Genomic DNA, 14,198 nt, shown 5'->3' with positions numbered 1-14,198 from the left:
ATTAAGTTATGAACCTCTTGTCATAACTGAAGTCCATGCACATGGTGTCTAAAATTGAATATTTTTCAAACCCGATTTACTCCAGCCCTGGTTAATATAGGGACAAGTTCTTGGTACAAATAGATAGAGGATAATTTAATCTTATCATATTGTAAAAGGGTTTACTCTTCGTCTCTTTAAATTTATGGTGTTTTGACGTCTCAAGGTTTGTCCATGCAACCTTTATCTAAAATTGTATGTTTTTAAAACCTCAATATCTCAAGTTCTGGTTGATGTAGAGACATGTTATTGGTACCATTGAGAAGGTAATCATTTCGTCTATTACACCATAAAAGCATTTAATACCAGCTGGTAAACTTAAAGAGTTCTGACGCTACAAAGTTTGTTTACGTTCCTACCAAACGCCCATTGTCGACCTGAGCGACGTCCAAAATGAATAGACAGCAATAGCTAAAACTAACCATAAACACGGCTATAGGTCTTCAAAAATAGCGAACAAGCTATCAACTTCCTCATCCGTAATATTCTTGTGACATTTAAACCAATTCCTGATATACAATTTCTAAGTACACAGCACATATTATTAGCCTTAAACAATAAACCGTCCAAAATTAATTAAACTATAGTCAATCGAAGGTAAATTCAAATACGGACGGTCGAATAGGTCTACATTCATTCTGCCCATACAGATAAGTAATTAAACAACAAGATTCTCATCGTATAGCCAAGTAAGAGAACATCCCCGCGTCATACCAAACCCAGTTAACCAAGTAGTACGTTGCCCGCAGAAACGCTAGAGGCAAATATGAACACAGGGTGATAATAATAATAATATATTTACGAACCTAGCTTCAATTTCCTCGAAAATTATCGTCGGTGTTGTACTTAGGTTTCGTAGGAAGTCATTGTCGTAGTCGGCGTAAACTTCGGAAACTTCCGTAAAATCTCCGGATAATTCGGAATTGACCATAACGGATAACGTTAAGCAATAGAAAAGTAGTAAGAGTAACAAGAATAAGGCGCCGGCGGACGCCGCCATTTTGGATGATGCGCTGCTCGAGCTACTACGCTCCTTGCTCTCCTCTCCTCTGCTCCTCTCCGCTCCGCTTTTCGTGTTTTGGGGGTGGGGAATCTTAGATTACGCTATCCCTTGTAACTGTTCCGAGCACCGAGCGAGCAAGCAAGCAAGCTGCTCTCCGAGGAACGTTACGTATATAGTTACGAGCGTACCAGGCTACTAGTACTGACAGATGAGACTCTGTTGCCTGCCTACACTACTATGCTCGTTTCAGACTTTTGGGTGCTATTCAGGGGGGAAGCCATGGAAAAAGAGTGGCGGGGTATTACTGTTTGTATTCATTCTTAACTGACACTGTAGTCCTTTAAAACGGAAGTGAACCATTTTGCGCGAGGTATCGATTCAACTACTCGGGGACGCGTACTGTTGGGTCACGTTGACTGGGTTTGCGTTTTGTTTCGTCTCAATGAACTGTTCTCTGAGTAGACTTGGTTAGGAAATTATGACTATATAAACCTTTTGTTTAAATGCTCCTCGTAATACAATTGAGTAGGTTGAACTGTTTTGCGACTCTGGAATGAATTTACAAGCTTCTCAAAGACTATACCTTGGGGCCAACGATAATTTTTTGGGATGGAAATTTTGGCGAATTTGTAAAGATCTTTATATCTAGTGTTGCCAGTCATTTGTTACACGTGCAGTTCAAACGGACTTAAAAGCTTGTAGAATTCTGTGTTCCGTTCAGTTCCAAACCCGTAGGAGATGCTCTAATAAGAGAAATTACTGGAAACACTGAAAAGCTTGCGGTTTAAGTTAAAAGAAACCGGGTTAAGAAAAATTTCTCTAGCAAGCCCTATGTTAAGTAGAATTGAATTAAGCTTGCTTTATACGCGTTGTAATTTGCATCTGAAATATATATCAAGACCGGCTGTTGAAGTTTCATATAATTTCCAACAGAGGGTACTATAACAAACCCCCACTTTTTCTAGGCTCTCCCAGTCCTCTTCCAACACACACACAGAAATCGAACTTTTTTTTGCGCCTGGCTCCCCCGTTTTTCGATTATTTTGCTGGCCCTTGTATGCTAGGGGTTTCCCTGCTGGCATACTATATCCTCTATACTTTGAGAATACCATCTGGTTTCGCGTCCTGGTTCAACTACGACCCCTTAATATATATATATGTGTATATTATAAAACATGTCCACTTTTAAAATACGTTTTCAAACATCTCTCAATGATGAAGTTAAAAATTCAGGCTTATAGACACGAAATTTAAGTTTTGTGTATTGATTGAATTCCGGGAAAGTAATCGTTAAGTGTTGCCAGTTTCTTACTAGAGATGGAGTCAGGCGATCTCTAGGTTTATAAATCTTATCTAGTTTCGTTTGAAGTTGCCGCGTAAGCAAGCCATTGCGTTGAGTTCTTTAGGAACGTACCCTAATCAAAAATGAACAAAATTATGTTGAGGACCCAACTCTGTCGTTTGTGAATTGTCGCATTACGTGGGGGTACTACTTGCTGAAATATATCAGATTCCTTTTTTCCAGAACATAAAAAAAAATGTATATCCTATACAGTATATATACGAAAATTGGCGCGACGCAGGAAAGGGGCGTAAAATGGATTTATACGTAAAACTACGTCCGGAAAAAATAGTGCAAATGATATTTCTTATTTTTTTTTTCCTGCCTATTTTTAGGGTGTTATTTGTTATAGGTTCTTTTTGCACCTTTCCCCAAAATAATGCGAATCGCATCCGAGTACATTATTTATGCATTCTGTTTCACAGTTTCACGTCTTCCCCCCACTTATTCAATACTTGTTTTTAAATTATAATGCATCCTGAATGTATTTATTAATTTATTTTTGATATGTATGTGTGTAGACATAACATAGTTGCGTTGTCGTCATGGTTTCATAAGGAGCTTACCAGCCATAAATATGATGAACGGAAAAGGGGACGGGGCGCAGTTTCGTTTGCTTGATAAGGGGGTTAATACGGAAGGAACCTCTTGTGTCACGTGGACAACAAAGCCGTGAGATAGGGCTTTCAAAGTTACCAGTCCCGCACCAAAGTTGGTCCATATTGTTTGAAGCCATACCTTAATATCTAACGTCTGTGTTGTACATCGACATACCCATCAATGTACCGTCTTAGGAAAAGAAGATGGTGAACACAGTGACACCAGGGAGAAATGAGGTAAGATGCAGTGGAAACGGTGATGAGCGATCATTTGCTGCACCGAAACTCTCCCAGTGTGCCTTACGCACGCCCCTCCCTTCTGTAGGCGATTGTTAAGTGCTGCCACGTAGCGCCTTTGTATTTAAATGAGAAAGTTCTAGCTTCCATTTTTAAGTACGTCCTTTACAATTCCGTTCTGTACGACCCAACCTAAACGCCCAAAGAGGATGCTGGGAGGACTTCGGGGTGCCGTTCCGTTCCATAGGCAACGTTATAGATAAGGGGGGTTACCACTCCATCTCTCTCTCCTTCAAGGTTACACCAGACTCTTTTTCTGAACAAGGTCTCTTTCTCTAGACGATATGAAAAGTGTCATACTTGTACTTATTACGTTACTTCAAGACGGAACGAATTTATCAAGCGCGAAAAAGTTTATTTCTCCCCAGAGATTTCTATTCTTTCTTTTTTCTTTCTTTTTCTTTCTGGCCAACTATACCTTCATCCTTTGCCGCGCGTACTGTATCTTGAGTTTCTAAGGGAACAACCCCAATAAATCTGGGGGTTTTTTCTCCTTTTTCCTTCTCCCTTGTCCCTTTCCCCTTACAGACAGTCCCTCACATCCTAGCGGTCCGTCCGTGTGTGAAAAACGCGTAGAAAAGAAGGTAGGTCCCGCAGTCCCCCTGCACCATCTTCCTTCGCTAATAATGTCAGGGGCCGCAACTTAAAGTAATGGCGTTTTATCCAGCTAAGCCTTGCACCCAAGACGGTGATAGAGCAGAAAAATCCAACCAATAGTATAGTGGTGGTGTGAAAAGAATCCCGCTGAATTCATGAAAAAAAGAAGGCGACTTATGGGGGTAGACTGACTATGTAGGGACGGAAATTTCTTATTACGTGAGAAATGGTCACTTACCCATTCGTCACAAAGACTCTTGCGGGTCTCTCGAAAAAGGACCGAAACTAATTTTAAGACTTGACTGACCAATATATATATATATATATATATATATATATTGAAAGGGATGGGTCATAATTTCAAAGGAGTAAGATTGATTTACAGCATAAGTTTATAAGATATGTTCCATAATAAGTTTGTCACTGGTAACCTAGAAACTGGAGTTTGTCATGAAGTGAGTGAGGTAGATCATAGATTAATGTAAAAGCGACGCCTGCTGGTTTTGGCGCTGTCAAAGGCTTAGTAATGCAGACTAAATAGGACCTAGATGGAAGTCCTGCATGCAAAATTAACCACCGAGTGTAGTACTTCAATTCTGGCTTGTCGTTTTGCTAGAACTAGCTCGAGCTGTAAGTCTATCAGTAGCATTACGAAGTATAGGTAGTAGGTAGGAACATATTTTATAAACTTATGATTTAATCAATTAGATTTAAACCGCGACACTTCATGTGCTCAGTAGAAAGAGGATCGTGCTGTAATTGGTTGTTTCTGAAATGTCTGTCGGAAATTAAGGGGGATGTTCTTTGGGTGGTTTTGAGTCGAAAATGTAACTTCTATTTTTCATTTCGCCTTCCGGGTCACTGTATTCAAGTTAAGATTGGATGGTGTATTTTACGGATGACCCGTTAATTAAATTAGAAATCATAGTCTAAATCAGTTTCTTTATTGGGTCATCTGTAAGAGAGACTGGACAATGATAACTCAAAGACGGTGACCCTTAGGGTTAGAGCAAAATGTCATAAAATATTTTCGACTTGAAATAGTATAAAATAACACTGTTCTTAATTTCAAATCATAACATACCTTTCAGAAACACCCTGTATAGAAAATGCACGAGATGTTTAGCAAAAAAAAAAAGAAAAAAGAACATTAACGTTAGGCTTAAGCATCCAATTTTGAATATTTATATAAAATTAATGTGTATTTTCTTTTAACTATGTTTTCCGTAATGATTTTGATGTTTTTATTAGTGTAAATCGATTTTCAACCTTCGAATTAAGTTATAGCTTTCTGCATTTGAGGCAAATTCCGGTTGATTCTTCAAAAGGAAAAGGTAATCTTATTGTAGGCGTAAAATTGGCCAAATCGGTTTTTTATTTTTTCCCCTGAATTAGAAAAAACTACTTGGGGGTCCAACTTTGGGTAGGAAGAAGAAAAACCGTTTGATTTCCTTTCTCTTTTCTTTTTTGGGAGGAATCTTTCGAGGGTAAATACTTTAGGCACGCCATTCAACTATCAAGTCGCCTTCACGGCGCACAAAAGAAGGATATAATTTCTTATTTATGGGGTCTAAAACGGATACCCCATTTCTACGAGCCTGCATTCATGTTTGAGTCTCGCTTAGTAAGCCTAAATAGGTTTAGTTTCAGCAGAAGTGAGATGAGACTAGAAGTGAAGGGCTCTAGCATTGATAGTAGATCCTGGCATTAGTGAACAAATTTGATTTTATTCCGCTTCCATCGCGCCTACACTACTGAGAAAAAAATTGGTAGAGTTCCAAAAACATTTCCTACCCCCTTCTCCTCAACCTAAAGCGACCGAACACGGACGCGGCTCCTTGAATCTAGTTCGGCCATCTACCACCGCGAGCGTCTCACGTTTTGGAGGGAAAATTCAGAAACCGCTACTAGAGGGCCAACCGTTCTTGTGTTATCAAGAATATTCACTTTCGCCGAGTGAAGAATTTGGTTAGCTCAGTACTTCTGGTCTCATCTCACTTCTGGTTTCAGCGCTATGCATTCGGGTTGTTGTAATTTCTTTTAAAGTTATTTTTAATGATTGTGGTGAAACCCAAATAATTCATTATTGGGGAAATACTAACTATTTTTGTTTAATTTACAATGTTGCTTTAACCAAGAAGTGATATCTAGTTTACTAGGGAGAAGGTATAAATTCGCCCCACATTTCCAGCTTTATCTCCAGTCCAAACGTAGGTCCGGAGTTAATCCTCGCCGCCTCTAAATTACAACCAGCATCTCATTGGTTCTTGAAAACTCACGTCAGCGCGACGCGAATGACGAAAATTACAGTCATCTTTTCGACTGAGGAGAGGCTGGCGAAATAGCCCGGGGCCTCCTTTTACGTCCCCCCTTGTGTTTTGAAAGGGGGACTGGGACTATGGCCCGCGCGAATACTTAGGCGTCTTATACCTTCTCCCTAATAAACTAGATATCGCTTCTTGGTACCGACTAAATAGGTTTAGTTTCAGCGCTATGCATTCGAGTTATTGTAATTTCTTTTAAAGTTATTTTTAATGTTTTGTGGTGAAACCAAATAATTCATTATTGGGGGAAAAAACAGAAGCTTATAAACGGGTTAATTTACAACATTGTTTTTAACCACAAGTACTCGTTGTAAAAATAGTAATTATAGGACCGAAGTACAGTACTGGGATGGTACTATGGGAAATCAATTTTGAGTCTTCAATGATTTTTTGACCCTAAGGGACACCCTAAACAAGTTACGCACATTAGAGTGTTTACCAACGACCCCTTAAAATTAAGTAAGAAACCGAAAGACAATAATTTCTAATTTAATTGAGGGGTTATTCCTAAAACAGTCCAATCTTTAATCATAACTGATTTGTGGCAAAATCGATCATAGAAGTTACATTTTCGACTCAAAATTAATTTAACCATCCCATTGTACCATCCTTTTTGAAACACCCTGTATACTTTTTTCTATCGAATTGAGGATATGTTTAAAGGGGATTTCATTCAGTTTAGCGTTAATACAAACTTTTATGCTATAAGGTCAAAGTTCACGTGACTTACCTTCCTGGTCCCAAGGCGGGAAAATGCGGAAACAATGGCGGGAAGCTGGGTATGGCTGGTCCAATATCGAAACGACCTCCACCGTGACCTTTAACTATAACGACTGAAGTGGTCTCCACTCTTTGTTGTAAATCATTCTCAGCTTGGCACGTGTAATACCCAGTGTCCAGTGGGTCAGCCCGGTTTATTCTAAGTCGTATTCCCATGGCTTGACCTCCTTGGAAATCCACCGCCGGTTTATTGTTGTCGGTCGTGTCCACGTTGGCGTTTGAAGTTACAACCGCCGCGGCGGCTGCTGAAGACTTGGAGCCACCGGTCAAGTTGTAACGTTTAAAATCGACGCGTCCCTTTTCTTCCTCTAATGGAGCTTCGTTTTTTAACCAAATTATTTGAGTCGGTGGTGGATTTCCTCGTATTTCGCATTTTAATTTGATCGTTTCTCCAGCTTCTTTGGTGATGTTTAATAATGGGCGCTCCACCCTCAGAAAGTGACCTTGAAATAGAAAATAATCACATTTGAGATTATTAACCTTTGACCCATCTCGTGAATTTGAATAAAAACTAAGATCTCGTGAATTTGAATAAATACCAAGATCTCGTGAATTTGAATAAAAACTAAGATCTCGTGAATTTGAATAAATACCAAGATCTCGTGAATTTGAATAAATACCAAGATCTCGTGAATTTGAATAAAAACTAAGATCTCGTGAATTTGAATAAATACCAAGATCTCGTGAATTTGAATAAAAACTAAGGTCTCGTGAATTTGAATAAATACCAAGATCTCGTGAATTTGAATAAAAACTAAGGTCTCGTGAATTTGAATAAAAACTAAGATCTCGTGAATTTGAATAAAAACTAAGATCTCGTGAATTTGAATAAAAACTAAGGTCTCGTGAATTTGAATAAAAACTAAGATCTCGTGAATTTGAATAAAAACTAAGATCTCGTGAATTTGAATAAAAACCAAGATCTCGTGAATTTGAATAAAAACCAAGATCTCGTGAATTTGAATAAAAACTAAGATCTCGTGAATTTGAATAAAAACTAAGATCTCGTGAATTTGAATAAAAACCAAGATCTCGTGAATTTGAATAAAAACCAAGATCTCGTGAATTTGAATAAAAACTAAGATCTCGTGAATTTATTGAGAAATTAAATCTCGTGAGTTTATTGAGAAATTAAATCTCGTGAGTTTATTCAAAAATTAAATCTCGTGAATTTAAAGAAAAACTTAAATCTAGTGAATTTAAAGAAAAACTTAAATCTAGTGAATTTAAAGAAAAACTTAAATCTAGTGAATTTAAAGAAAAACTTAAATCTAGTGAATTTAAAGAAAAACTTAAATCTCTTGAATTTAAAGAAAAACTTAAATCTCTTGAATTTAAAGAAAAAATTAAATCTCTTGAATTTAAAGAAAAACTTAAATCTCTTGAATTTAAAGAAAAACTTAAATCTCGTGAATTTAAAGAAAAACTTAAATCTCGTGAATTTATTCAAAAATTAAATCTCGTGAATTTATTCAAAAATTAAATCTCGTGAATTTATTCAAAAATTAAACCTCGTGAATTTATTCAAAAATTCAATCTCGTGAATTTAAAGAGAAACTTAAATTTCGTGAATTTATTAAAAAAAAACTAAATTTCGTGAATTTATTAAAAAAAACTAAATTTCGTGAATTTATTAAAAAAAACTAAATTTCGTGATTTATTCTAAAACTAAACCTCGCAAATTTGAACAAAAACTGAATCTAGTTTATAAATATCTAGAAGATAAATTTGAGCTTTCCAAGATAAAATATTGCAATAGCACAAGCTGCACAACCACCGGAAGTTGTTTCCTTCTTTTCCCGCCTTTTTTAAGACCAGCTATTCTTCCGGTATGGGGTTTTTATTTTCTCGAATTTCGTTTTTCCGAAACTTTCTCTTCCCCCGACACCCTTAGTTTGTTTTATATTTGAAAAAAAAAGCTTTTTCATCCTCTTCCTTCCTAAGCCTTTGCAACTGGAGCTTTAGTATAAAAAGCTTATTTTATAGATGAAGTTGCCCTTTCTTTTATCAATAGTCATCAATCAATCGGTTTTGTTTGTTTTTCTAACACCCCTGCATTCCGACTAGAGCTCTCTCTGAGTAAATCCAATCTCTTCAAAGGCATCGTATGCTACTACGGTTTTTCTTTTGAATTCAAACTAGCTACGCTACTTCCGATAGCAAAGGCTTACGTGCTGAATTTAGGCTTAACAATATGGTTTCTTTTTTTTTTTTTTTTTTTTTTCAAAAGAATATAAATTAGAAATGGAACGGTACACTAGTGTATGAATAGAATTTTCGATTGGGAAAAGAACTATAGCTTGTTCGTATTCAGACTTGAACAAATAAAAAGTCTAACAAAAGATAACAGTTATATTCTGATATACTTCTTCTACTCAAGAGCACTTTACACTCTTTTTCAAGAGCAGTTAACAAGCCTAAAAGGCTGTTCGTATTAATACACGATTAGGTATAAAAATTATGAAAGTTCAAATATCATGTGTTTTGTTAATTGGATCTTGTCGTGTCAAAGGTCATAACTTTATTATTTGACCCTATTGGTAAAAACCAATGATACCACGATAAACTAGATATTCCATAGAGTAATTGCTCCAAATATCATGAATGTGAAGCACCAAATGAAGGAGTTACTATGATATCAAAAATATTATGCTTTCTAGGTCCTGGTGTTTTTGTTGTATCTAAATTTCAACTTCAAATGGTTATATCTTTTTTATTTAGCCCTATCGGTAAAAATCAATGATACCACGATAAACTAGACATTCCATAGAGTAAGCGCACCAAATGTCATGAATTTAAACCTTCAAATGAAAGAGCTACTTCGATATCAAAAATATTCTGTTTTTGTTGGATCTAAATTTCAACTTTAAATGGTTTTAACTTTTTTATTTAACCCTATCGGTAAAAACTAACGATACCACGATAAACTAGACATCCCATAGAGTAATCGCACCAAGTATCATGAATTTTAACCCTCAAATATGGGACCAATACTCGCATGGTCAATATATGGCTAGCAGCCTTAAATTCATATAGAATGTTACTTATCTCGGATCGATTTGTCTGGATACCAAGATAAACCCTACCTGAATAGACTAAGCTAAGCGCAACAACGTAGGTACAGTTTATCTTTCAGTATTTTGTATGAACTCGCTGCGCTTTCTTTGTAGCATAGAAACTGAATTTCTATGACGTATAAAAGGGTATATGGCCTACGGGGGTTAGGAAGTGGGGAAGTCATTCGTACTACCGGAAGTTGTTTCCGCTTGGTTTCCTATTGAAAAGGAAATAGCCCTATATCCACGTTCCAATATTTTCCCGCTGGGTAAGGTTTCCCTTCTTTGCTCTTTTCTAGTAACAGCATCTAATACATTTCTTTCATACAAACCGAGGCTTAATACTGCCGATACTCTATGAACGTTTATATTTCTCTTACTCGACGCCAGGGGGCAAACCATCCAACGGGGACTTTAGCCAATCAAGCGCGATGGAGAATAAGTTGGTTTCAGTTTCAGTTTGCTTCGCGATCCGTGTTAGGGTTTGGGGGCGTTTGATTTGGCGGCTTTGGGTTTATGGAATACTCCGGGTGGTACGGAATACTGGACTATAAAAATCTAAGGATGAGGAAATAAATGCGGCAGTACCGTGTGGTAAAATAGATAAGGACTAGTCATGGCATGGCCGGGTCGTATTTGGACAGACACCGTGCGCAGGAATCGCGTAAAACCTACCCCGTTTTCTTATTGCTTTCGTAAATTATTACCGTCGCAATGGGTTGTGGGTATTGTAATTGAGTTATTTGCTCTGAGTATTACCCGATACACGATTTGCGATAGTTTCTTGATTTCCTGGAAAATTCTATGAATTTTTGGAAATTGTAGTTAAATGAGTTAAATTTTATATTGTAATACCAGCATGAAGTAATCGGGGATTTTTGAAATTTATGTCATGGAATTTTAAAATTGTCATAAAATTCTGGAAATTTCTTATTGGTTAGACACCGCTCTTGACTTTTCCATAATGAATGAAAATTGGTCCTTACAAGTGACTTTACAGTCATTGAAATGTCATGGAATCATGGAATCATGGCAAAGTCTCGGAGTTAATTTTATTTACCAATTCTTCGAATTATTAACTTCTAACTTATAGATAGGGTGCACTAAAGGGGCTAGAGAAATTTCCTTCCCCTTTTCTTAACTTTAACTGCGCATGCGCTTCAGTGTTGCCAGAAATTTGTTATTAGAGCATCTCCTGCATGTATACAGGTTTGGAACTGAATTGATAATCACTGAATCGAACACAGAATTCTACAAGATTTTCAATCTGTTGTTGTTGTAGATAGCATTTTGAATTGCACCAACCAGAGTCACAAACGACTGGCAACACTTGCCCGTACACTATACATAAATGATAGAAAGAATATAAAATTCCTTCCTCATAGTAAAAAAAAAAAATAAAAAAAAAAATAAAAACTGGAATTTTTCTTCCTTTTTTAAAAGATTAAGTATATCATATAGAAAAGTTTCGTTTGTTCAAGTATCTCGCGTTTCTACAATTGGTTCTTGCTCTTTTTTTTCTGCTTATCTCTCTCTCTTTCTCTCTCTCTCTCTCTACCTGATATATTTTTCTTGTATTTCTTTGGAGAGAAAAGCACACCCTTTCTTTAGGCCTTGGCTATCTTTTCTTTATTTCTTATATGGGGAAAAAAGGTTACTGAGAATAAAATAGAAATTTTCTGCTCTTGAAATTTTGGGAAATTAGAGTTTCGAAGCACGTCCACGTCCCTGGAAAGGTTTGCGGCTATTGTAATTCCGTTCACGAAATTGGTGAAATATTACGTCTATCGCCATATACCCATGGCTCTTCCCGCACTCTCTCTCTCTCTACCTGCCCATTTTTTTCTTTCGTTCTGTTATACCAAGAGGTCGGAAACTTAACTGGTTTCAATAATAACTTGTTTCCAAAAACGGGTTGGGTGGGGCATGCAGTAACTTCCGTATATGGTTAAAATCGCGGATCATTGATGGGTATGTAGACAACAAAGACGTAGAGACTATAGAGAGCTTTCAGTTGGAGGAGGAGCTGAGTTTCGTGACATAATTTACGCTGCCATATTGGTGGTGGGTTTAAAGCAGGAATGAAGCTGAGACCACCCGCACCCAATATGGCTACCAGAACAGTGCCGGTAAGACTTGGGAGAGGGTGTGACGTACTACTATCCCATCTGAAAGCTCTCTATAGAGCTTGAAAATTACCAGATTACCAAATTTGGTCCGTATAGACCATTTCGGAAATAACGTACAGAGAAAGCAACAGACAGGGGAGAAGCCTCCATTGGGGTATCTCATCTTCATCTCTTCAAGAAGCAACGTTTTAGGTAGTGCGGGTTGGCTTGCCTCCCGCTTGTAGTGAACTTGGACTCCGTCTGGCGTTGCCTGTTGGCGCGAGGGAGAATACCCTAATGGCGGCCTCACCCCTTTGTGCTGGTTTCTCTGTATGTAATTACCGAAATTGTCTATTATTTAACGTCTTGGTTGCTTACATATCCCTCAATGCTCCGTCAAAAGAAGGGGGTCAAACGATAGACACTGTTTGTTTTACCCCCAACCTTTGAAAAGGACTTAAAAAACTCGGGAACCATCTGTAATCTAGAAGAGGAAAGTACGCGACCCCTTGAAAATTGGGACTTCCCGTTAATACCAGTCCCTATTACAAAAAAGGGTCTAAATTGTACCCTCTTGACCGTGGCTTTCCATCGACCCCCGCAACCCCAAAGGTTGTTTGCTGTACACTTTGTTTCCACTTAGACCTATTACACGTTGGAGGCACGAGTCTCGTTTAGTCTATAACCCAATTTTTCAACAAAACAAAGAGCTCAAACAAACTTCATACATAAAACATTAATAAATAAATACCTTAACACACACAAATGCCTAAAGATAAAACATTATTTCTTTAAGATGTTTAATGTCACGCGATATTTATATTAAATCCCAGACTTTTGTTACCTCGTAAATAAATTTCTCTCATCATGTGACCATGCACTATTTATTTATTTTATTTTGTTTTGTTATGAAAATACTTCCTTTTTTCAACTTAAGTGTGTACTACGGATAAGGCTTAATGTATAAAAGGTTCTACCTTCGTAGCTGCTATCAAGTTAAGGTGATATTATTCTCTGTAAATTATGTTCGAAGAATTTACGACCAAGGCTTAATTATTGCTTTTTCCCTAAAAGACCAAATAAAAAGAAAAAGGCGCAGAGGAAAGTCTAAAATTAGGCTAAAAGTCCTAGGTCTATTTCGTTAGCGATAGGTTCTGTCAAAAGATCTCCATTCAGAAATCTTAAAAGCTATTGCCTCTTTTCGTTAAAGATAACTATGTTCGCGGAGAAATAGTTAATAAAGGAATATCAGGGAAGATAAGTATCTAAAACGTATTTCTTAGCCCTTCTCTTCATTACCTTGGTAAAGTTAAATGATAAATGTAGTTCATACCATATCGAGTTTTCTATATACTGTAAAGGTATTTTACTCCATCCTTAAGCCATGGGGGTTGTGGTACTTATCAAATGAGATAGGGGTTTTGGTCTCGAAAGAGGTTTGTGTCAGTAAGGATTTGTACCCCACTTCCAGCTAAGGAATATGGCCAATTTTTTCTTGTGTAACTCTAAATTCAAACCACACCGCAAAGGCTAACCCTTATATAATTCAACTACTACCAGAACAAGACATCCCCTGCCTTTAACACTTGGTTTAAACTCAAGTGAAGACTTCTTTTTCGTTCCTAATCGTTGGATTTTTTTTTTGCTACGGGAGGTAGGAGTTTTTTTTTCCAGCGGAGAAAAGAAAAATCTCACCACTCCTGTACAAATATCACGTTAAGCCTTTGCTAAATCTTTTTCCTATCCTTCTCATGGAGAGAGAGGTATTTTTTTCCCTCAGTGACAGTGTAGACTGCAGAAAGGTTTTTCAAGTGAAGGTTTTTGACGTTTGTTGCTCGGATTAACGGGGTCTTTAGTACCAGTCTCTCTCTCTCTCTGGTCCAGATTTCGGGGATCAAGAAATAGTTTCGTGGAAAACGTATATATATATCTGGTTCCAACAGCTAGCTAGTTTTCTATGGATGGGATCTTAAAGTTTATACGAGATGCAGCAGGGGGAGTTAAAGCTTGGGATATGTCATCAGCAATCCGTTTTTAGGCTTTACGGTTCATC

General features: G+C 37.3%; 1 protein-coding gene and 1 long non-coding RNA gene across 3 annotated transcripts in view; both read right to left on the bottom strand.

The window, feature by feature from the left end:
* LOC149691602 (uncharacterized) overlaps window positions 1-14,198 on the bottom strand; it is a 212,086-nt gene that overhangs the window by 31,050 nt on the left and 166,838 nt on the right. The window lies entirely within an intron of this gene.
* LOC149691616 (inactive tyrosine-protein kinase transmembrane receptor ROR1-like) overlaps window positions 1-14,198 on the bottom strand; it is a 107,196-nt gene that overhangs the window by 7,022 nt on the left and 85,976 nt on the right. The window contains exon 4 of the mRNA XM_089868950.1: window positions 6,932-7,424. Within this exon, the coding sequence (XP_089725076.1) occupies window positions 6,932-7,424 (493 nt within the window). The remainder of the gene's footprint in view (window positions 1-6,931; window positions 7,425-14,198) is intronic.

The sequence above is a fragment of the Phalangium opilio genome, unplaced genomic scaffold (assembly GCF_054372755.1).
Source record: "Phalangium opilio isolate 3A_F unplaced genomic scaffold, DU_Popi_V2 ptg000025l_1, whole genome shotgun sequence".
Lineage (NCBI taxonomy): Eukaryota > Metazoa > Arthropoda > Arachnida > Opiliones > Phalangiidae > Phalangium > Phalangium opilio.
The sequence above is the reverse complement of the archived record's forward strand: the minus strand, read 5'-3'. Positions and strand labels throughout refer to the sequence as shown.